We start from the raw sequence: 23,345 nt of genomic DNA on the forward strand, positions 1-23,345 counted from the left end.
CACACACACACACACACACACACACACACACACACACACTTCTCATGATGATTACCCTTCTTCTCTCCTCCAAGAACTTCTTCGTGTTGCAGCAGTTCAGTTCCCGTACCCGCCTGTCACAGGAGAGACGGATTTCACAGCACGGCACAAGACAGCCTGGACACCAAGCACCGCTCCTCTTTATGTTCTACAGGCCAGGCATACAACAGAGGCCTGCGCCAGACATTTGAAGGACAAAACAGCATGACAACCCAGAAGGAATAGTTGAAAAGTGATATTCTCTTACCTTTCTCTCTCTGCCTTATTTTTGATGCTTTTATCTTGACTGATAGCTTTGCCGCTCTCCATTGAGGACTTGGCTTGCTTGACTCGGATCTCTTTGCCCTGCCTTGGGAAAGTCACAAGAAAGACCTGTCTTTTTTTTTTTGCGTATAGCTTCCTACAATATTAAAACATCACTGTCACACTTAAAAAAGAGTAACGTGATATGATATCCATCATGGCTGTAATGAATAAATAAAAGACGGCGATAATACTGCTGTAATTTAGACTCCCTGAGGGGGTGGGCACCAGCACATCTCTATTGATGAAGTATGTAATCTGAAATTATATTTTACATGCATCCCAAGAATCTGGGCGATCATGAATCATTCATAGATGTTCAAAGATACATCTCAATTACGAATGTCCAGACTTCATATTGAAATTCCATTTCATTTTAGTGTGTATAAATGTAAAAAAAATCTGTTCTGTATGACAGATGACAAGAGATGTGATGAATGGAGGTTAAAATCAAGTTTAACTGTTTGTAAAATGACCAGCACCTACCATCTTAAATCACACTGATTTTCACAGCCAGAACGTGAGAGCCAAAAGAGTGTGTCATGTTCTTAGCGGATATAATGCTCATGTGTAGCGCTGGACTGGTGCTAGCTGTTGTTTTCTGCTGAATAAAAGCAGGACACTGAACTGAAAAGAGTCCCTTGAGCTACAATACAGACCTGGAGGCTATCACTGGGAAGATGCGAAAAGAGGGTTGCAAAGCCATTACACTCTTTTTAAATCAATAGAAGACATCACAATGGATCGGGGAAGAATTTGACATGATCAAGGGTTGCCAATAATCCCACTTCTCTTGCATGAGTAATAACTTTAGGAGCCTCAAATACTTTCCTCGTGTTACTGTGACTCCACAAGGGAGCCCACTATTCATCAAGCAGAGAATCAAAGGCTTCAGCCATCTTAAAAAGTAATAGTCAAAAGTGCTCTATTCAAGTTCGGTAAAAGAAAATCACTCCAGAATTACTTGTTAAATATAAACTATTGTGATATACGGCATTCTTGCTTTCATGTTCTGTTACAGATTAGATTCACGGTGATAAACGTAACTTGAAACAACCCAGTGCCGATGGCTAGAAGATGCTCTGATCTGACACACTGATGAGGCAACAACCTGCACTAGCTAACTGTCCAGTCCATTTTTAAAGACTTTAAATAATGCCTAGAATAAAGCTTCACCACAGCCTGGAGCCCGCCTGGAGCTTGCTACAGTAGCACTACCGAATTGAGAACATAAAGCACTGGGAAAGCAAAGGGACAGTCTGGGTGAGAGTAATATCCTTTTGAACAAATACAGCTAATGCTATGCTCGGAGAAATATTTAAGGTTGGATTGCACTGATCTTATTGTATCTCAGATTGTGTGAAATTGTAGCTCAAAACATACAGTATTCAATACCAGGTGTACAATATTCAAGGCCTAGGTGTCATAATCAGAAAACTCACAGACCAATCGCAAAAACATACTGCAGCACTATGCTGCCTTAAGGTGACTTATATAGATGTTTGCTGAATTAATAAATATAAATAAAGTATATGAAATCAATATTTCATTCACACTTGAAATAAGCTGTACCAGAGTTTACCACAAGCAAACCTACTGTATATGGAACCTACGTTTTATAGGGTTCAGGTGCACATAATGAATAGCTGGGGTTGGCACACAATAAACAATAAACTTCAAACAATAACGTTACAATCTAATAGAGCAGTCACCCCAAGGCTGGGTTTAATGGAACCGAACCCACGTGAACAGCGGGCGCGAGTGGTGGGTGGGCCGTGGCGATGACCAGTGAACGGAGCGCGATGCCGCTGTTGCGGCCGGCGGCGGTCCTCACCGGTCGTGGATGAGCTGCAGCTGCTGGCGGTGCTGCTGCTGGAGCGGGGCGAGCAGCGCCTTGAGGAGCTCGCACTGCTGCAGCACGTGCTGGTCGCGCAGCGCCTGGCCCTCGGCGCCGTGGCTGCCCGTCAGCGCTGACCACTCCACGGACTGCTGGGACGCCAGCTCCCTCACCTGCGGAGGAACCCGCCGTTAAAGAGGGCCAGTGATTTAGATTTTTTTTTACTGCTCCCAAAAGCTTGTTATACTCCCTTTTCTCCACCCTACATCACAGTAATATATTCCATCTGATGTATTCTATCTGATGTCTGCAGACTACCCTCACATACCTTGTCTTTGTGTTCTGTGGTTATGGCCTGGATTTTAAAGTCTGTCTCCATCTTCAGATCGGAGCTGTTCTTCTCACTGCAATAGATCATTCACAGGGCTGAGAGAGAGCATGTGAGTGGAGAAACACGCCGCTGCGCCACAGTCGCCCCGCCACAGTCGCCCCGCTGGTAACGGGCCTGTGGCCGACATTAATTACATTCTGTTGTAATTGCATTGAAATGGCTCGAGACATCACAGCAAAAATCACAATACATCATACCCCGCTTTCTTAATGGCTTTTTCCAGCTGTTTCTCCAGAGTGCCCTTGTCCTTGGTGTGCTGAGTCACGATTTTGTCCACTTGCGTGCTGTGGGCCTTCTGCATTGCCAACTGCTCCTGTAACACAATGCAGAACAGCCCGGTGAATATCTCACCTAGTTCTGTCAAATCACGGAACAGTTGCCAGAAAACATGACACCACCCACGAAAACAATACAGATGAGAGGGGAGAGAAACCCACAAATGCAGGAGACAACGACGCTGGAAGCATGACCTTGCCTTTGCATGTTTAGCATGACCTTACCGTTGCATGTTTCTTCCTTAAGGCACTGAGCTCACGCTGTTGTTTTTTCAAAAGTTTGAGGTAGGTCTGTCGGAAAAAGAAGAAGAAGAAAAAGAGGCACTTCAGCTCCGAGTCAATCCTATCGACAAGCCGATTTGTGTTGTCTGAATGACTGGGCAACATGAAAATAACATACAATAGAAGCAGTACACTGGGGCTCATTTCAAGCACTGGGTTGGGTTGGGAGGAAGGAGTCTCCAACCAGCATTTGGCCAAGCTTAACAGTGCTCCAGCTGAGGACCCTTTCTGAATGCTTCACTTGGCTGGAAGAGTGAACCATTTCGCCCGACGGAGCAATTTTCATGTTCCCTCATGTGTTGAGCATAAATGTATACTTGTCTTTCAGAAGATTTCACATAAATACTGCATTTTACTATTGTGATTTTGCAGCCGGCACACAAGAGACCTGTGCATGGAGATTACTGAAGGCTGAGGTATCGGAGAGGGAAGGAAAAAAAAGAAGCATTTAGATGTGGAACCCAGAGATGGACTGATGTCCATCCTCTGGCTGCTTGATTGGAGCTCATGCACCAATCAGGCCTGTTGGTCAGCCTGATGCCAGTACTCCACTGTTTCCTGCCAGTGGTCTGGTCAATCAGTGGAACACTGATAGCTCCAGGCATAATGTTGCCATTTCCCTCCTGGGCCGGATGCACTGCGGCAGAGGACGTTTTTGCTGAGCAATCACACCAGCCATCATCTATAATTCACCGATTGAAATGGAAACTAGCCTGCTACCAAAAACATTTATCCCTGTCTCTGAGTCTTCACCGGGGGGGGGACTTGAGCATCTGCTATGGGCTCACAGAGGTCTGATCAAACCATTAGTGGGGACCATTAGATCTGTGGGGACCACTTGCCATCCGAGCACTCTTGTTTACTGTCCAGTCATTTCATTGACGTATTGTAAATCCAAAACTCTGATATGTTTCAACTTGGGCCCTATTTATAGATTGTATCCAAATTTATTGTTTACTTCAGACATACCGTAAATTAACAAAATTGGCCACATGTTTAGTTAAAAAACGTGACCCACCCAGCTTCATAGACTGAACGATGGATGCTTATAACCATTGTCACTTTTGACTTGATGGTATTGAGACATTTTACTTGCATACAGTGTACTTATACATTAGTCCATAGTGTATGTGATGTTCACCAAATATAATTCCTTATATTCTGGGATATTATCAAGGATATGTGAATTTACTACTAGGTGATGGAGAATTAGTCATCCGAGTGTCTAGGTAAAAGTAAAGAAAATTTAAAGTTCTGAAGAAAATCCCCTTTGAACCACAAAACATAGTGGGTTTCATCCTCAGACGCCTTCTGTGAAGCCAATCATTCATTCTGGGGAGTCCTTTTAGGTTCTTGCGTCTGACAGTGCTTGGCTGAATTTAAATAGCTCCCCCCCAGTCATTCAGACAGGGTGCACAAGTTCAGTTCAGTACTGATGATGCCGATTAACTTTGAACACAGACAGGTTGATATTTCAATGCTGAACAGGAAAACCGCCTGGCGCGCGTCTCACCTTCATTTGCTTCAAGTCATCCACGCTCACTGGTTGCACCAGCAGGGCTGTATCTAAACGAGAGAAGGGAAATCAAACATATCCCAAATCCAGAGTTGAAAAGGAAATCACAGTAAGATACATTTACCCCATTCACCACAAGGCATGCCTGCTGAAGAGATTTCATGGCTACCTAGACACTGGCGTACTTGTTATTAGTAAATGCCTCGTGGCCATTCCTGTTACGTACCTCCCGCTGTGGAGGAGCCGGCGAGCTGAGTGGACGAGGAGTTGTGGCAGAGCTGGGCGCTCTCGCGCGGGCTGACTCTGGCCTTCACCTGGCTCACCTTCCTCCTTTTATCGCTCTTGGAGCTGTCGCTCGGCACGTCCACGATGTCACACTGGGCAAACAATCAAATAAATCACAGTGGACAGTCAGGAGGCGTGCGCTGCTGGCGGAACGACGGCGCAACTGTCACCGCGGACACTTGAGTTAAGCTCTCCTGAGGTGACCTCGCGGAAGTGAGGGGGTCATTTGTGGATGATGGTGAGAGGGGCCAGAAGATGCTCGGATGGAGAATGGGCTCGAGTGATTACATGACAATGTGGCTGAAGACGTACGACGGAGGCCTGACGGGCCTCTTTGGTCACGGTCAGAGGAAAGCGGTCAATCAACATAGCACAACCAGCGATAAATTAACAGCAAAGCAACACGGTAAAAATAACAACATGAAAAACACATGTCAGAAAACATAACAGAAGGCTGATTTCAATTTCAATTTAATTTCACTTATAGAGCGCCAAAACAGTACACATGTCTCATGGCGCTTTACAGAATGGACAGAAGTCTGATGAAAAGACGATGAGAGATCCTTCATGCAGCATTCTTCTGCAATGGTCTATCACACCGCATGACGATATACTACTTACTGCTAGTGAAAAGCCCTACTGGTAAACACAAACACTGACCTCCTCAATCCCCATGGCCTTCATCTGGTCCACTCTCTTCTTAGTGATGGATAAGAACCTCTTTGGATCAGACAATGCATCCACAATGGCTGCGAGACATACAGAATTAATTCCCATACATTCAGAAGATGCTAAGAGGCAAAGACTCCTCTGGGGTAAGTCGGGATATTATGACAAAACAGAATTCATGACAGCAGTACAATAGACAGAAGAGATTTGGCCCATTTCTATCTGCTCGCTTTTCAGAGAGGGGCTCAAACTCTGACCACACACATCAACCAGATTTATACAAATACAAACACTCTCTCACACACACACACACACACATACAAACACACACAGACACACACACACACACACACAAACACATACATACAAGCACACACACAAACACGGGCACACACAATAAAAGATTATGGAGCTTTGATTTTCTTAAGTGGAGAAAGAAAACGAGGGAGGTGAAGAAAGCAAAGGAAAAGAAGAGAGAAACGAGAGAGTGAAAAGAAGAAAAAAAGGCTGAACTGTGGTGGAAAGGCGGCACTCTGGGACAAACAGGACACAGAGGCAATCTTCTCACCCCCAAAGCCGTCGGGCACATATGTTTTGAGGACGATGTTGCAGAAGACGGTGGGCAGCGAGAGCGGCTTGTTGCCCTCATTTCTCAGCGAGATGTGTCGGTAGCCCGCCTGCAGCCCATCCAGGGGGAGAATCCTTTGGCCAATCAGCTTATTGTTGTCATCATACACAGCTATTCTCAGCACGGCCAGGTCTGGCAGGATTACCTGAGGGGAGAGAGGCACATGGCATGCATGTAAAGGGCAATTTGAGCGCATGGGTGTGTGTGTGTGAGAGAGAGAGAGAGAGAGAAAGAGAAAGAGAGAGAGAGTATGAGTGTGTGTGCTTGTGTGAGAGAGAGAAAGTGAGAGAGTGTGTGTGTATATACTGTATGTGTGTGTGAGAGAGAAAGCGAGAGAGAAAAGACAGAGAGACAGAGAGAGAGAGAGAGATGGTGTGTGCATTTGTTAGAGAGAGAGAGAGAGAGAGAGAGAGAGAGAGATGCTGTGTGCATTTGTTTGTATGTGTGTTGGGGGTTGGGTGTAAAAGAAAGAGAAAGAAACAGGGTGAACACAAGAGGACCTGCAAGCACAAGACAGAGCATCCTTTCTTCTTAGAAAAGAACCAGAAAGTAGAAGTGCACAACAGGGCTTGTGCTGTATAAATCTCAACACACACATAGTGACTATATGAAGAGTTTTGTTCCAAAATGCTATATGCACCATTTTAAGAAATGTTCATAAATCATAAATTTATGAATTTCATAAATGTTCATAAATTTACATTTTGTTTTCCAAGTAATTTCAGTAGAACTGTAATGGGGTATTGTTATTTGATTTATCTTTACTCAATCAAAACAACACAACTGCAATTTGATTGATATTACCTGAATAGGCCTACCTTTCGAAACACAAAAGGTTCTGAGTTGTATACTGGGTTGAGTCCATTATTCATCACCATCTTTGTTCTGAATTCTTTTCTGATGGTGTCTGTGGGCAGTCCGTACATGTCCACCTCCACATACGTCCCAATTTTTTTGTCCGACAAAAACTGACCAGAGAACAACTGCGGAGGAGAGAAATAGCAGGAATAGCAGGAGCTGTGTCCACACACACACGTGCCTCGTCTTAACACAGAGAGCCACTCACCTGAACGCTGCACGTGGCGGCTATCACCCCATCCACTGGGGTCTCAGAGAACGGATCGAACATCCGATTGGGCCGCTGCATGAAGTCGGGCTTCAGTAGGTACCTGCGGTCGGAGCGGATTGAACAGCCGAGGCCCCGCCAATGTCACAATATGCATTTGCATTCGTTTCCATTCAGAGCATATGACAGCAGAAGGAGGCTACAATTCATCATTAAAGCCATTATCTCCTGTACCCTCAACTCAACGACCCATTTAATTAAGTCTCCCTTGTCCGATATTCAATTTACACGGAAGGGAACATCACACTAATAGATGTGGCATGGGTGCAGACCTTGATGAAAGCACTGATTAATATGTTGGAGTTTTTCTCACTGTCACAGGGCAACGATCACGCGCCGGCTCCAATGCAACACAGTGCAACACAGCGAGCCGCCTTCCTTACTCAACAAGCGGGAATTTCTTCTGCCAACTGCTAAAGTATGAACAGCCAGCCTGGCATAGCAATGCATTAGGGCAAAGAGCCAGAAACATCAAGAGACAATGGCTGTGTGTGTGTAGAGTAATATTCTGTGTGTGTGGGTGTGTGTGTGTCTGTGTGTGTGTGTATGTGTGCGTGTGTGTGTGTGTTTGTGTTTGTGTGTGTGTGACAGACAGGCAGAGAGAGAAATACAGAACATTAAGAGACAATGCCTGTGTGTGTGTGTGTGTGTGTGTGTGTGTGTGTGTGTGTTTGTGTGTGTGAGAGAGAGAGAGGGAGAGAGAGAGAAAGGGAGAGCAATCGGGACCAAGTAGCATGCTCTCCTCTGTCCTCTGTGAGTAAAGTTGACAAGAGCGCAGGGCTAGTGAAGGGATCTCCAGTGACATGCGGCCCTTCCTCCGCACGCGCAACCACTGTTTGACATTCACGTGCCAGCCAAATGCCAAATGCCAAAACAGAGACATGGTTCCACTTTTATGATGCCAGAGCAGAGGATGCAGCCAACAGGAAAGCACAATCACAAAGACAGAGAGGTCTCCTCACCCGGATGAGCCGTTGTACTCAAACTTGCCCTGGTTGAGCTGCATAGCCAGATCTGCACACACAAACAGAGGGATTAGGAGTCATGAGCTCAGACTGTCACAGTGAAATGCAATCAATAAATCAAGAGATCACTAACTACAAAGCTGAATTGATCTGAAAAGTTATTGTGTCATTGGTACAGTTAATTGTGTTTATTGCATTGTGCTAAATAAAATATTTAGTACATGAAAGCTTCAAGGTGCATGCTGACAATGTGTGAAATAAACACTGGCAGATAGGAATGCTTGTCTCTCTTTGCTTGTCTATTTTCTTTAAAAAGTAAAATCGTAAAACTAAAGCCAGACAATGTTGTCATTCAAGTTAATGATTACAGAGCATTATAAAATCTAAGAAAGTGTCACAGCAGGTTTACTCGCTCTTCAATATGCACGTTAACCAAAAGCACGAAATCAAAACGACCTTCAATGCCACAGAGGATCACTTGGAACTGACACTTTCATTTCACACAGTGTTTTTGTTCGCAGATCTATTTTCACCTGGGCCATAATTTGCAAGAAGTTATGGCTAGCACTAACCCCAGGTGCAATCAACATATTTGCCTCACATGTGAAGCACTAGCTAGTGCAGTGGTAGAGAGAGAGAAAGACCGGCTAAATGTGGTGACCTAATCATCAGCAATTAGTTCTGGTCGAGGTGCCAAGCTCAACCAATAAAGACGGCTGTGCGGTCCTTTTTTTAGCTATGCATGTAGTAACCATGGCAATATATTAACAACGTTGAGAGAGCATTGGGGTGGGTCTGATTAGACTTGCAAAGTTTCCTGTGTTACTCTGTTCAATTCAGGATCAAGAACTGAGGAATTATCCCTATCTGGTTAACCTAAGGGTGACTTGTGATTATTTCTGACATTCTCTTGTCAAAAGAGAGGTTGTGACAGAAATGTATCTCCTTAGTGTTATACTGTTGCTATATTAGTACTACAGTGCACACATTACTATTGCTTATGTGACGTTAAGTAAATTATGATCATCAGAGCCCAGGCCTAACAGTGAATATAAGCTTAAAATGTTAAGCCTAATCCTATTTTAAGAAGCCTTTCAGATCTATTTTTTTTCCATATATGATCTGGGTTTTTGTTATCTGCTATGGAAGATGGGTGCAATATATTTTGACAGATACGTGAGTACTAGATGTCAATACAGGGGGTACGTTCATGCAAACCTGTTTAAAATATTGCTAAGCCCACATCAGAAACCTTTATAGCAGCTGCATGTGTTTCATCTTACATTACTGTAAAGTAAATCTACCCATAACTGCAACCATCAAATTACCACTGTCAAATTATATTTTTTATGGAAAAACAAGCATGCTTTTTCATTCCTTAGTCTGAGACTGCATTGCTTTTGGTTGTTAGTAAACCATTCCTCAAATCTGACATTTCTTCAGATAAATCAAGATGACTGACAAATCAGTCCCTGTGTGTAACTTGAGGAGAATAAATTCAGTGTGAACAGTAAAGCAGATGGGTGAACTGATGTCTGTGAGTGAGCATGCTGTCACAGCCTGTTAGAATTTGTGTTTGGTGTTGACTTCATGGATTCTCTGATCTGACGGAAGTTTCTAGGACAAACATCATGGCAGTTCCCCCCCTGGGAGTTCCTGTGCATTATACACACTCTCGTTATGTCCTATATGAAATATATGGAAAATGCCAATAGGGAGGCATTAAATAAGGCCTTAACACCTTATCCTCCTGAAATCCAGCATCTGTGAGAGTGTGAAAGTGTGTGTTTGTATGCATGTGTATGTCTGTATGTGTGTTTGCAAATGTGTGTATGTGTGTTGGTGATTGATGTCTTGGCTTTGAGGAGTATGTTCTGGGGACAAAATAGCACTTTCTGATGAAGCATCTGTTTCTTGGCATTGGCACCCACTGAATATACATGCATTTGTAGTGGTGACAACACATGCATGCGTCTGTGTGTGTGTGTGTGTGTGTGTGTGTGTGTGTGTGTGTGTGCATGGGGAGAGAAGGGCACTTTTGGCGCAAGGCCACAGAAGAGTTAGCATTACCTGGGGTCTGGAAGTTCAGAGCCACCATCTGGCAGCCGGCATTCCAGAAGATCTGAGGCATGTAATTACTGGAGTCTACCCGGCCCCCTTTGGGATAGATGCGGCTCATCTGCCGCTTGTTGTAGCTATGTGCTTCATTCAGGACAAAACAGCAGAAAAAAGGACAGGACATGGACTTTTGGGGGATTGGGGTGGAATCTAAGGAGTATTTTTGGATCAAAGGTCCTTGCTACCAACTAGGATAGACCCCTCCGGTCCTCTAGGCTTCAAGGCCCATTCAGAAGGCGATGAAAAATTTTCGGCTTTCTTTTTCGGGCCACTTTTGATTCTCCCTCTCACTTGTGCCTCTTTTAACAGTGAAGAAAGGCCTGTTCACAGAGCTATGTTTTTCAAGCATGATCAGTCATACCCCCCCCCCCCCACACACACACACACACATACACACATACGCACACACACATCCCACCCCCCAAAAAAGCGATCTCTCTGTTGGCTTCGCCTCCTCTCTCAAGCCCCTCTCTGTGATGGATAGCGCCGGCTCGCGGTGCGAGCACGCAGCGGAGCTCGCAGCTAAAAAGAGGATACTTCACAAACTCGATGGCACTCGTCTTCAGCAGTCCCAGGCAGACCGTTTCGTTGAACGAGGACATGTTGTGATGGATGTTGTTCTCTATGGCAGGTAAGAAAAAAAAGCAGAGACAGCCGCAATGCATCCATATGGCGACAATCGCTTGTTTTGCTGGCACAAATGCACATTGTTGTCACAACATTAAAACGCCATATGGCCAGAAAGTTTCCTGTTAAGTGAACCAAAACTAAACACGAGGCATCTTTTAAGTGAGTGACAAAGTGACAAAGCCTGGACATACGCACCCTCTGCTACTTCAAAGCCCAGAAACTTCACAGCCTGGGCATAATTGACAATCGATGAGAGGTAGGGGTGGACGTTGGTCGTGGCTGCGACGTAGTGGTAGCTGTTGATGATGTACAGCTCGTCCACGTTTGTTTCACCAACCTTTAAAGAACCACAGAGCCTTGATTTCAGTCCTGTCACTCCCGTCACACCATGTTCAACCAAACATCCGCCCACACAGGAGAATTAGGGGCACGGAGCCAGTCCAGAATAGAACAGAACAGAAAAGAGAAGTTAACAACCTTTTTGCCGTTCTCTTGATCAGGGGCTTCTAATATCTCCACTTCATCCTGTGTCATTTCCTGACAGAGAAAAAAAGGAAACGTCATTCGCGCAGAGGCCTATTTCAGTGGCGATGAGCGTCGTCGAGACTTCTGCCGAGCCCACAGCCGGAGAGTTGACACGTCCAGTTAGCGGTTCACCGTCCAGAGGGGAGGGCAGTCTCCTGGCGCCGCCATGGCCATTGTAGCATATCATTCAGCAAGATGAAAGGTGAATAATTCATAGGTCAGGGGGAGCGAACATCTCTCTTACCCCGCCGCTGTCCACCTGGGTCACACCGCTCGGCTCACTGGAGCAGAAAGGCATCCCCAGCTGAAGCTCTGGGTGGGCCTCGTCCACACCGTCTACCAGGAGCAACAGGAAGAGGAAATGGACAGTCTCACAGGAGCCAACGGAGCTTTATTTTCATATGACCATTTTGGACTGTTTTAAATAGATTTCTCTCTTTCTCTATCTCTCTCTGCATGTTCGTGTGTGCGTGTGCGTGTGCGTGTGCCTGTGCGTGCATGTGCGTGTGTGTGTGTGTGTGTGTGTGTGTGTGTGAGAGAGAGAGAGAGAGAAAGAGAGGGAGAGAAAGAGAGAGAGAGAGATGGTGTGTGGATTTGTGTGACAATGTGTTGAAAGAATGTGTATTTGTATTCACAGTACTACTGAACTTAAAATATACTAAGCAGAAAACTTTTTAAAAAAAACTCTCACTTAAGTCTGGTGCAAAAACCTTCACATTACAGGTACCCCATCAGAACACCAGAGGAATTGAGACAAACCACACCAAGTGTTCTGTTTGCTGAGCTCCACAGTTAAGGGCTCTGCTTCTCACCACTAAATGGTTCGTCTTCATTCTCCTTGGCGCTGGGACCTGCGTCCCTGTTCCTCTTAAAATCCTCCAGCTCCTCTGCACACAAGCACCATCACATACAAACACATTCATTGTGCAACCACAATTGACTTTTTTAGATGACACGTACTTCAAGCACACAGCACAATGCATTGCATTGCTGAGAGTAAGAAAAAATGTTCCTTTAAAGATCTAATCCATCCACACCGGTGTCTCACTCTGTCTTAGACAGAGTGCAAAACTCACGCTTGGCTCGCTCTCACTTTCACACGATTGTTCAACTCACTCTGCTCGACCTCTGGTTTGGATCTTCGGTTTTTAATGAGGATTTTCCTCTTGAGGTCGCGGGGAGAGGGCAGAGAGCAGCCGGGCTCCAACTCAGAAGCCAGAGAAAACATCCAGCTTGATTATAATCAGAGGAGCATGCAAAGGCAAAACATGTGATAGGGGGAGCATTCGGAAGACTTACTGGAAAGCCTTCCAGCGGCTCCCGGAGCAACAGATCCCCGAAAATGTCTTCACAGTATCGGGCTAACTTGTACTGCTGAGGCTTGCTGGAAACATACAGAGTGGCATTATGCTCTTCATCATGAAATTCATGAAATTAAGTAAAACACGCATTGAATAGGCAATTCTATGAATGTGTTGCCATGCAAAGCAACGCTTACGAGCAGTGGTTCTCAAAGGACAAAATGACAGGGTACTCAGATGTCACAAAGGCAGTTTCCTTGATGGCCTGAATAGCATCCTGCAAAGTGAGAGAGAGAGAGAAAGAGAGAATGAGAATTGTTTCAGCGTAACACTGTCAGTCAGTAGTAATCTCATGAGAGATGTTATAGTTACATTTCATTGTTGTGAAGATAGCAATGTAATGCAATCATCGTTTATGATCATCACAGTTTTCAAACCACCTGCTAATCAAGATGAAATAGACAATGCCTTGGATAGGTATCATAAGGCTAACTGAGAGTAATTGAGATAATGAGGTAATTTTGTTACAATAATTCACATTTTCTAGAACTTATGTAAAAAATGAAGGTACAGTAAACAATTCAGTGTGAAGAGGAATAGTAAATGACAGCATTTCAAATAGAATGTTCTAGAGGCCTGTGGCTTTGATGAAGCTGTTCACCTTGAAGAGGATTTCTGTGCACATGGCCTTGCCATGAGTGATAATAGGCTCCTGGTCCTCACCCTTGCCATCCCAGCAGTCAAGTTCAACACACCTGGAACAAACACATAATCCTCAAAATTATAGAACATTCATTCCTTTTTCCTTCAGTGTAAGGTTTAAGACTTTTCACTATACATAAAATACTATTCAGACATTTTGAGACAACTGACTAAATATACTGTATTTGTTCATTATGCCACTAACCTGACTGACTGAACTTATGCTCAAATGACTGAAATAATTAAATCTCTGACACTGAGCTTCAGTCGTGAAATAACCTGTGGAATTTCATTTCTTGTTAATGCATGCCAGCTAATTAGGTGTCCACCAACAAGACTGCACTTCAGATAGCACCTCAAATGCACGCTTCACATAATTCCAAGTGCAGACATGCGTCCACATCGATTCTTGACTTGGTCAATCAGGCCGTCATGACAGAACTGTCGGACATTCACCACTACTGAAGAAGAGACATAAGCATGAGATTTGCTCACGCCAAGAACCAGGCATTAGGCAACTGCTTCCTCTAGGCAAATTACTCCTAATCTGTTTACTGTACATTTGTGCTTTTTTTTGGTTTCGGCTTCTGTGTGTTTGTAAGACAGCGAACAGGGGGACAGTTGAGGTGGGCAGGTGTGGTTCCCACCATGAGGCCACTTTGATTGTGACACCAGAGACTTTCTAATGAGGAGACACAGCACTCAAAAAATCCTCCATAGAAATGCATGGGGTTAGTTTGTACCTCCAATATGGCAGTTGTCTACACATATCCCACCCCTTCCGCGACAAGATGTTGACATGTGAATACATTGAGCCAATAATGTGGTGTGTTGTGAAGGCATGTGCCAAACATGTGTTGTGATCTCGCCGCCGGAGCAAGATTGGTGTCGTGAAGCCTTGTGCACGCGCATTTCTGCTGAAACGGATGCCCAATGAGTGCCCAAAAAGCGTTGCAATATGGCCGCCGAGTGGAGGGACTTGCCTAAAAGGACTTTGGTGACACTGCTGCTTTTCACAAAACAGTGGCCCTCAAGGCAATCCCTACAGGCAGTGTGGGAGAGTGAGCGAGTGGACAGAGTGAGTGAGGACAACATCAGATGACCTTGAAGTTGTGTGTCCATGACAGCCCCAAGCCAATAACTATGATTTGATCTGGAAAGTAAAGTGAAATTAACCAACTATTGGTACGGTATATGATAACTCCTCCAAGGCTTTTGGAGACATAGTAAAGGTGTATAGCTTAAGAAGCTGACAGAGAGAATGTACAAAGTTGTCAGCAAAGTAATGTTTAGTTAATTATTATTATATTAAGGGATTTGAAATAGGCAGCATTCATTTTTCCATGCACTCACTGACTATTCTTCTAAATAAGAAATAAGTTATTTGATGAGCAATGTCTAATATTAAAACACAACCCTTTTTAAACAGACAATGCAATGCAGGGCCATGTTTAGTAATGCTTTAGGCCAAGTTAAATAAACATTCATTGTACTGTATAGACCCTTTCAAGAGAGTTCCATTCTCAGCATCATAGTTGGCCCCACAAGACTTCCTTTTTAACATTCCATATGTTATCTTAATGCAGAGGAAGTAGATTGGGGCCCAAATAGAACGTTCAAGCATTGTTTTTGTTTTTATTGTTGAAAGGGTCTATATGTTATGTTGTTTTAACATTTACACCAATTATGCACACAAAGTGTCCAATCGTCTAGAGCCCTCAGCGGTGTGACCTTGCTGGTCTTTCAATCCTCCCTTGTCTTGAATTTCACCTTGGGGATCAATAAAGTATCTACAGTATCTATCTATCTTCAGTGGAGACAAAGTCTAAGTTGAAGTTGTGTTGATGAGCTGGAGTGCCCCCCAGCCAAAGCTGCCTCCCTACCTGCAGCCTGACAGGAGCACCTGACGGTACATCTCCACCGAGGACTTCCCCCCAAACTGGCGGCCTGTCAGGTAGGTGTTGTGCGAGGAGCTGATGAAATAGTGGGCCAGTGGATGCTCCATGTCCTGGTAGAGCTCCAGGCGATCCTGGAAGACGGGGGCGTTCTCGTCTGACATCAGGTAGCGGCAGAAGCCGTCGCTCGACATAACGCCTGCGGGGGCCCCACCAAATAGATTGATGGTAGATGTGAAATTGAGACATCAAGTCTCCAAAGGTTCAATGTCAAAAAAAGATGCACACTGCTATTCATAGTTCTCCATGTTACAGTTTGAGATGTTTCATACATTCTCTGCAGAGCTCTGTAATTGTAGAATTCAGCAGTGACCATAACAAGTCTTTCTATGATTCACCACCAGAGGGAGGTACATGGTCAGATAATGTTATTCAGCCTCACCATATAAGTGGCATGTTGCACCCTGCAATTTCAATGCACTGCATTTGCAGTTTTTCCCGATCACTTTAATGCTTGCGTCAACTGACATCACCTTGTCAAAACAGTTAACACACAGGTCTAAACAGAATCACTCTGGCCAAAATGACACATTTTGCTTGCAAAAGACTCTAACACGCTCAAAACATTTAAAACAAGCAGCAAAAGCAAATTTTTCACCTTTTCTTTTCAGCTTGTCATCGGGTTCATATCTCTCCACTATCTGCACGGCTCGCTTGGCGTCGTAGAAAGGAAACAGAATCTCATTGAGCCGTGGATCTCGCTGACTCTGTGGAGACGAGAGATGATATGCAGTCTCAGTGAACGAATGCACTCAGCACGTATGCCTGGTGCTCTTTGAGAAAAGATTATCATGTAGTCAGCAAACAAGCACGTGGGAATCACAAACCAGGTGTGATTCTGCCAAATTACAACTCCAATTCATCAGATTATTAGTAGGAGTGGTGTGAGAGGCCTTGACAGTGGCAACAGACAAAGTTAAAGTGGTAAAGTGGTTTTCAGTGGCGGTGATTTTGGAGGCGAGTGCACAGGCATTCACACAGCCCATTCTGGTGGCTCTCATCGGCCTTGCGGTTAATTCAATAAGACACAAGGGATAACCAACATGCAAATGCCAGCCGAAGAGATACCAAAGCAAGACGAAAGGAGCTGGGGAGCTACAAATGTCACAGCGAACATCAGGTAATCTTCCAGTTCTCTGAGGTAAAGTGGTACTGATGCAGAGGGGGAAAAGCAGGTTGCATGGAGGTGAAGGACAAGGTGTTGCTGAAGCACTTAAACAGGTGATTAATTGGGAGACATGAAGCAATGGCAAAAGAACATTAATGAAAATGAAACGGCTTACTTCATTTAAAAAGCAGACTAATTGGTCTACGTTTAAATAATCACTTTTGCCACCATTTCTGAAAAGGAAAAGTTAGGGAACTGAAAACATGTTTGCAGCATTATACTGTATGTCACCGTCCTGACCTTGCAATGGTTTAAAATGTGAACCCCAGAGCTAGTTTAATGGTTAATACTGAAATGATTTACAGCAGGTTAGACTTTTTGAGGACGTTAGCATGGTAGATGATGACCATGATAATGCACTGAGTTCTGGATGATACTGTAGTTTTCTTATTTTACTTCTCAAGGTTCAAATGTTAATACAAATTGCAGAGTTACAGCCAAAGGTTTGATGAAACATTAAACACAACACTTATTTGTTGCATTGATGCATGTACTCACATCTTCTTGAAGAGTTCCTCAATGTCAGTTCTGGGACAGATCTTTTGTGTGAGTGCATAAAACTTATCGAAAGTAAACACAGAGTGGTCAATTTCATCATTCTGTGGGAGCAAAAAATAAGAGTTGTGTTCAGGATTACGGATCTTTAAAAAAGGCATTATATATAGAATTTTGGTCTAAAATCCTATACATAAAATGTAGCAGCATGTTATGCCAAAATCCTTTTAGTCAAGTCCCTCCACTCGGCGGCCATATTGCAATGCACTTTGGGCACTTATCGGGCATCTATATCAGGCAGAACTGCATGACACCAACCTCACTCCAGTGGCGAGATCACAACACATGATTGGTGCGTATTGTTGGTATTCACAACACACCACATGATTGGAACAATGTATTAACATGTCGACTTTTGGCCGCGGAAGGGGTGGGATATGTGTAGACAACTGCCATATTGCCGTTACAAACTAACCCCATACATTTCTATGGAAGATTCTTTGAGTGCTGTGTGTCCTCATTAGAAAGTATCTGATTGCGCTGTGAAGGCTTTCGTGGGGTAGTCCAACCTGAACCTCAGTAGTTACAACTACATAGTGGGTGGCCTGGATGGCCAGTGGAAACAACAGGCGTGTTTGTCTGTCTTTCACATGACTATATTAAATCAAGCATATTTATGATATTAGAAGACATCAGAAGATGATACCAAAAATAGCATCTCAGTACGCCTCAAAAAGTATAAGTGCAATAATTACCTTTCCACCGGGAAGACCTAAGTCCTTCAGTGCTTGGAAGATTACTTTTTCAGTTTTGCCTGAGGCAAAGGTTCTTGTAATACTGTGGATATTATAAAAGGTAAACAAGTCATATTATTATATCTGTGGCTTCAGGGGAAATAATTTGCTTTAATTGGCAAATAAAGGTGCTTTAGTAAAGACAAAGAAAACACCTGAACCCCAACAAATATTTTCACTATTACACTTAATTAAAAAATACCTGAGGATGACAATTCATACTGTACCTTCTCACTGGAATCTTTCCATTCACATTTGTAAGAAATGACAGCCTCATCCAACTGGGGTGGGAAAGTAGAGAATTATCAACACACACATACTGTACACACACACACACACACACACACACACACACACACACACACACACACACACACACACACACACACACACACACACACACACATGCACACACATACACACACACAAACAAAATCTACATGTTAGACACCTCTATTGGGTGCCATTATGATTGAATAGGTCTGTCCCACAATGCTTTGTGTTGTTGTTTCATGGTGACCACAGAGTGATATCTCCTGATAGCTGTGCTAACCTGCCCTGGGCTAATCTACTCTCACAGCTTTGCTCATAACATATGATTGATGAGAGGACAGCGAGCTTTGTACAGTACAAAGCAGACATTTCTCTGTCTGTACTGTTGACTGCTCATCATGGCATGAATCCTCTCAGCATTCTGATCTACAGACCAAAAATAGTACAGTAATTTCCCGCCAATTAACCAAGGTTTATAAACTGATTGCTTAACATACAAGTGTGGTCAATACACAGTCAATAAACAGTTTTGTGCTGTTGTTGTTGCATATAAAACTGTCCTGCAGTTTACACATGATTAGATTAGATTAGATTCAACTTTATGGTCATTGTGCTGAGGACAAGTACAAAGCCACCAAAATGCAGTTTGCGTCTAACCAGAAGTGCAAAAAAGTGCAATGTGAGTGATATACAAAGTATAGACAAGTGGTGCATAGGCAGGACAAGAGATATAGTGCAGTGTAGACAGTAGTATGCAGTTGTACATGATGCATCTAATATATGGGAAATTACTGTACACATCATATATCTTGGTGCAACTTTGGTTAATGTAATGCTTGATCAGTAGAATCCTTTTTGGCAGTATACATTACTTAGATGAAATGACTGCTAGAAATGAAGCCTACTATTCAACACACTCAAACAAAACAGAGAGCTACTGTAGCTCGTTACTCCCTCCCCCTCGCTCCCGTGCAATTGAAACTCTCCTAATCTCATCGCATCTCATCGGTGATTGGCTGAAACAGTTTGCTATGGTCCCGGCTGGACCAAGTTGTATTTGTTGCCATTTTTGGAGCCTGGGTTGTCCAAAGAGACTGAACTTTTTTACAGTACAGTATATTCAGGGCACAGGCGGCTAGAGTATGGTGAGGTGATGTTTGCAGTATGTGACAAAAAATTAGCTTAGAAACCGCGTAACACAGCTTAGAGCACCTTTAAGGAACAGTGTAGCTGTGTTTACACATACCACACAAAATGGCACTCCACCCTTGTCCAGCATCACATCTAGAAAACCCCACTGACACTGTGAGTTGATTTAAGAAAAAGGGAATTTAGGTGAGTTGATTTAACCAATCGGAATTAAAGGGCTCATCTCGACAAACGCATTCAGCAATACCCCCATCCCGATGTTACTCTGTGGCTTGTCTAAAGGCCTGTACACGAGCTGAGATTGAGTGCAAAAATGGTCAGGACGTGACCTTGGTGACTCATTTGCCAGGGGAGATGTTTGCTCATGCAACTCATACACTCACTGTTTCCTTAGGCAGGTCATGGGGCACACGTTGTTGGCCCTGAAGTTGTGAATCAGTGACCTCAAGCCCTCCGTCCACTGCTGTAACCACAGACAAAATGCACAGGGGGTGGTCAATACATGATCTCGATTAACCTCAAAGCAATGCACAGCACACACACACTTTTTATGGGCTGAACACTGCAAACTTTGATTGCTTGGAGTTATATTAAGACACGGATGCTAAGGATTTCATCCGGTTGTGGACCACATGCTAAGCAGGTCGGCTCAGCTCTGGCTTCCTGGTGCTGTTATCACCAAGGCAACAAGGGATTTCATAAATTAGCAGAAAGGGCCCTGTGGGATGGTACGCATCATCCTGTCTAGAACTCTCAGACAACAAAATAACATATTCCACTGACACAGTCCCTTCAGTTTACTTCCTCACTCTGGGATAGTCTGCTTAAGTGCTTCTCTAGAATCCTATTTTTACACACACACACACACACACACACAGACACACACACACACACACACACACACACACACACACACACACGGCGCTGCTGGAGACAGCATGTAGCATTCCGAGGTGAACGACCCCTGCAGTACATCCAAGACGAGCCTCTCTTTCTTCCTGGGTGGGAGAGTAATGAATTAACCACATGTTCCAAAAAGAGCACAAAATGGAAAAATCAAGGCAAACCCAAACAAAATGCGAGCCTGTACGTGTCCACTGACAGAGCAGCTGTCTGATGGCCCAACAGAGGTACATTAAATGCCGTCCCCTGGGGTGGGGTGGGGGGGGGGGTGGGTGGAGGGCTTCTGGGCCATAGTGTTTCTGTTTCAGGGGATTTGGTCTTGGGTTACATGACGCCGCCGAGAGACGCCGTGACAAGTGAGCTGTCTCAGCTGGAGGCTGCACGTCTGCCCCACCCCCGCCCCCACCCAAGGGAGAGAGAGAGACGGGGGGGATTGAGAGAGAAAGAGAGAGCTCTGGTAGGTCAGGCATAGTTCTGAAATACACTGCTTACAGCATGACACGGGGAGAGAGAGGCTACCTTGGTAACATTGACATTCTGGGCAACCATGAACGTGAATGTTAGATTGATCAGGTCAGGGCCACTGCATATGCAGATAGTGCGACCCTCCAAGTCATTCTCACTCCTTCCCATCGACTCCAGAGACGACAGAGTCTTGGGGTCCTGCAAATTCAACAGAATGACAAATGAATACCTCTATGAGTTTCCCTAGGTTTAACGATGAGAGGTTACTCAAGCTAAATACATTCTCCACTACATAGAAATGTTTAGAACTGTATGATCAAAAATGACATGCAGACATTGTTTTGAGGAGGTCTGGACATTACCTTCGGTATGATGCTGCGTATGCTGTTGATAAGAGAGAATTCCAAAAGCTGACCTTCCTGAAGAGAAACAAATCAGAGACGTGAAATACGGTGGCCAAGTCGATTGTGGAATTAAAATTCATCAAGAAGTAGAAAAAGCAACTGAATTACTCAGAAAGCCTGACCTTTCCTTCACTTTTCCATGTAAGGAAGAAACCAAACTCATCCACTTTGAAAAAACACTGTGGTTCAAATACAAAAGGATCCTGTGAAACAACAGACTTCAATTCAGCATTTGAAGAGGAACCATGTTCAAGATAAATATACTCACAGCTGAACAGCCGGATGATGTAACCTAATTAATCATCACTGAGACCAATACTAGAGAAAACGTGAAGATTTACTGGTTTTCCAACATATTTCAGTTGTGTGTGTGTGTGTGTGTGTGTGTGTGTGTGTGTGTGTGTGTGTGTGTGTGTGCGTGTGTGTGTGTGTGTGTGCACTTCAAACATGCCTTCAAAATTTCATTCACCTCTCTAAGTAGAACATAAATCCAAACAGAATTGGTTGCACCTGTCTCAGTGAAAGATAAATTCAAGTATCCTTTGTATTCATATTGAATAAAATGTACCTGACAAAAATGACATAAACATGAAAATGGTTGAGTTGTATACACTGCCAGTCATATACACATACAGTTTTTATTTATCTCAGTTTGTGGGCATGAGTGTGACGGTATGCAACTCTATCTGTCTGCTCTGAGGCTACCTATCACAAACCTACCTTTTAAGAAGACGGGGAATGTAAGGTACTGCAGAAAAGATTCTGAATAAATGCCAAGAGCATTTACTCAAAGCACCATCCGCATTACAAGGGAGACAGAGAAATGGACATATGTCCAACAAACTGGCAAAAAGCAAGACATTTGTGATAAGAAAGCTCCAACAAAATCTAAATCATATTACATCACTTTTAAGTAAGATAATTAGGAATCTGATGTGAAGGCACATCTTTTCTAATCTATTCCCACAAAATATTAACAAAATATTAACATTAATTGTCATTAATGTCATGTTATGTGAATCCCCTAACGCTAAATCACTGTAGGCTATAGATAGATACACTTCACCAGGGTTTCATGATGCCTAAAATACTGGTGCTTAAAATACATCAAGACAGAGATATATTTGATTCTAAACTATTTAAAAACACTTATTCCTATTACAATGCAAGGGGAATACGCTCTAGAAAAGCCTTGGTAGTCTACATGAATGGGCAATATGTAAGAACAATCCTCAAATGAATGTGAGCCTTAAACCATGTAATGAATAACTATGTGTGAACATACACCACCTCTTCTATTTATATCACAAACACACAAATGTTTCTTACTGGTTACACAAAACTACACAACGGCGCTTCACATTCTTATTCCCCCAAGGGAAAACAATTCATTAGTCAAGGGAAACTCTTTACACACAGAGGAATTACATCAATTATTCAAGTCTTTGAGCATTTTTAGTTCCTGACACATTATATGTAGCAGCTAAGCTCTGCGCTGATATCTATTCCAAGATAAACTTGGTTGTGGCCTTACTGTGAAGACTCTGGGGATGTGTGAGAACACAGATGTTCAGAACATCCTCTGCGATAAAACACAAACACTTCCGTTTCTCAGGATTTCAACAAGCCACCATATAGAATTCAGGCTCATCCATTGTGTGAGTGGTGAAACCAGTGATAGTATGTCTACATGTGGATCAATATTATTGATTGGCTCTCTAGCGAAACAGTGCCCTCATGCTGGTTCCAGAAAAAGAAACTGTAGCATGCTGCTGCTAATGTTTTATTGATTCCACACATTTGGAAAAAAAAAATGTCCTAAAAAATCTAAAAACTCAAAACTGCTTTCACAGATATACATACATAAATACATACATTGCAAATGTGAAACTGTGAGCATATTGTTAGAGAAAATGTTTTAAAATAAAAAGTAGATATTCTCACCTCTTCAAATCGGTCAAAGTATGCCCCCTCCTGCATGAAGCTGGGAAGAGGCTTCTGCCAGTTGAACACGTATGCTCGTGCCATGGATCTAAAGGAGCTGTAGGCCTACTAGCAGGAAGGCATGCACCTGTTAGCAGAGCCAAACATTAACTGTGTAGCTGAAATAAAAGACAGTTTCTCTCTTAAAGGGGATGTGACTTAAA

The 23,345-nt window shown here is 43.6% G+C and overlaps 1 protein-coding gene across 1 annotated transcript in view; it reads right to left on the reverse strand.

The window, feature by feature from the left end:
* plcb4a (phospholipase C, beta 4a) overlaps positions 1-23,226 on the reverse strand; it is a 24,225-nt gene extending 999 nt beyond the window's left edge. Inside the window, exons 1-34 of the mRNA XM_076299780.1 lie at positions 23,143-23,226; positions 21,321-21,401; positions 21,157-21,213; positions 20,849-20,992; positions 19,810-19,889; positions 18,232-18,285; positions 17,966-18,047; positions 17,214-17,314; positions 16,831-16,888; positions 16,146-16,254; positions 15,476-15,686; positions 13,552-13,645; positions 13,088-13,167; positions 12,889-12,973; positions 12,706-12,796; positions 12,402-12,476; positions 11,834-11,925; positions 11,542-11,601; positions 11,260-11,401; positions 10,972-11,056; positions 10,387-10,511; positions 8,314-8,365; positions 7,292-7,394; positions 7,044-7,208; positions 6,166-6,370; positions 5,589-5,677; positions 4,870-5,020; positions 4,641-4,693; positions 3,071-3,136; positions 2,768-2,883; positions 2,508-2,583; positions 2,177-2,352; positions 287-388; positions 56-113 (exon numbers count right to left, since the gene is read on the reverse strand). Of these exons, the coding sequence (XP_076155895.1) occupies positions 56-113; positions 287-388; positions 2,177-2,352; positions 2,508-2,583; positions 2,768-2,883; positions 3,071-3,136; positions 4,641-4,693; positions 4,870-5,020; positions 5,589-5,677; positions 6,166-6,370; positions 7,044-7,208; positions 7,292-7,394; positions 8,314-8,365; positions 10,387-10,511; positions 10,972-11,056; positions 11,260-11,401; positions 11,542-11,601; positions 11,834-11,925; positions 12,402-12,476; positions 12,706-12,796; positions 12,889-12,973; positions 13,088-13,167; positions 13,552-13,645; positions 15,476-15,686; positions 16,146-16,254; positions 16,831-16,888; positions 17,214-17,314; positions 17,966-18,047; positions 18,232-18,285; positions 19,810-19,889; positions 20,849-20,992; positions 21,157-21,213; positions 21,321-21,401; positions 23,143-23,226 (3,402 nt within the window). The remainder of the gene's footprint in view (positions 1-55; positions 114-286; positions 389-2,176; positions 2,353-2,507; positions 2,584-2,767; positions 2,884-3,070; positions 3,137-4,640; positions 4,694-4,869; positions 5,021-5,588; positions 5,678-6,165; positions 6,371-7,043; positions 7,209-7,291; positions 7,395-8,313; positions 8,366-10,386; positions 10,512-10,971; positions 11,057-11,259; positions 11,402-11,541; positions 11,602-11,833; positions 11,926-12,401; positions 12,477-12,705; positions 12,797-12,888; positions 12,974-13,087; positions 13,168-13,551; positions 13,646-15,475; positions 15,687-16,145; positions 16,255-16,830; positions 16,889-17,213; positions 17,315-17,965; positions 18,048-18,231; positions 18,286-19,809; positions 19,890-20,848; positions 20,993-21,156; positions 21,214-21,320; positions 21,402-23,142) is intronic.
* Positions 23,227-23,345: the final 119 nt, after the last annotated feature.

This window comes from Alosa pseudoharengus, unplaced genomic scaffold (genome assembly GCF_046254945.1).
Source record: "Alosa pseudoharengus isolate Yale_2024_CS ecotype anadromous, Long Island Sound unplaced genomic scaffold, YU_APseudo_1.1 YU_APseudo_1.1_scf_22, whole genome shotgun sequence".
NCBI lineage: Eukaryota > Metazoa > Chordata > Actinopteri > Clupeiformes > Clupeidae > Alosa > Alosa pseudoharengus.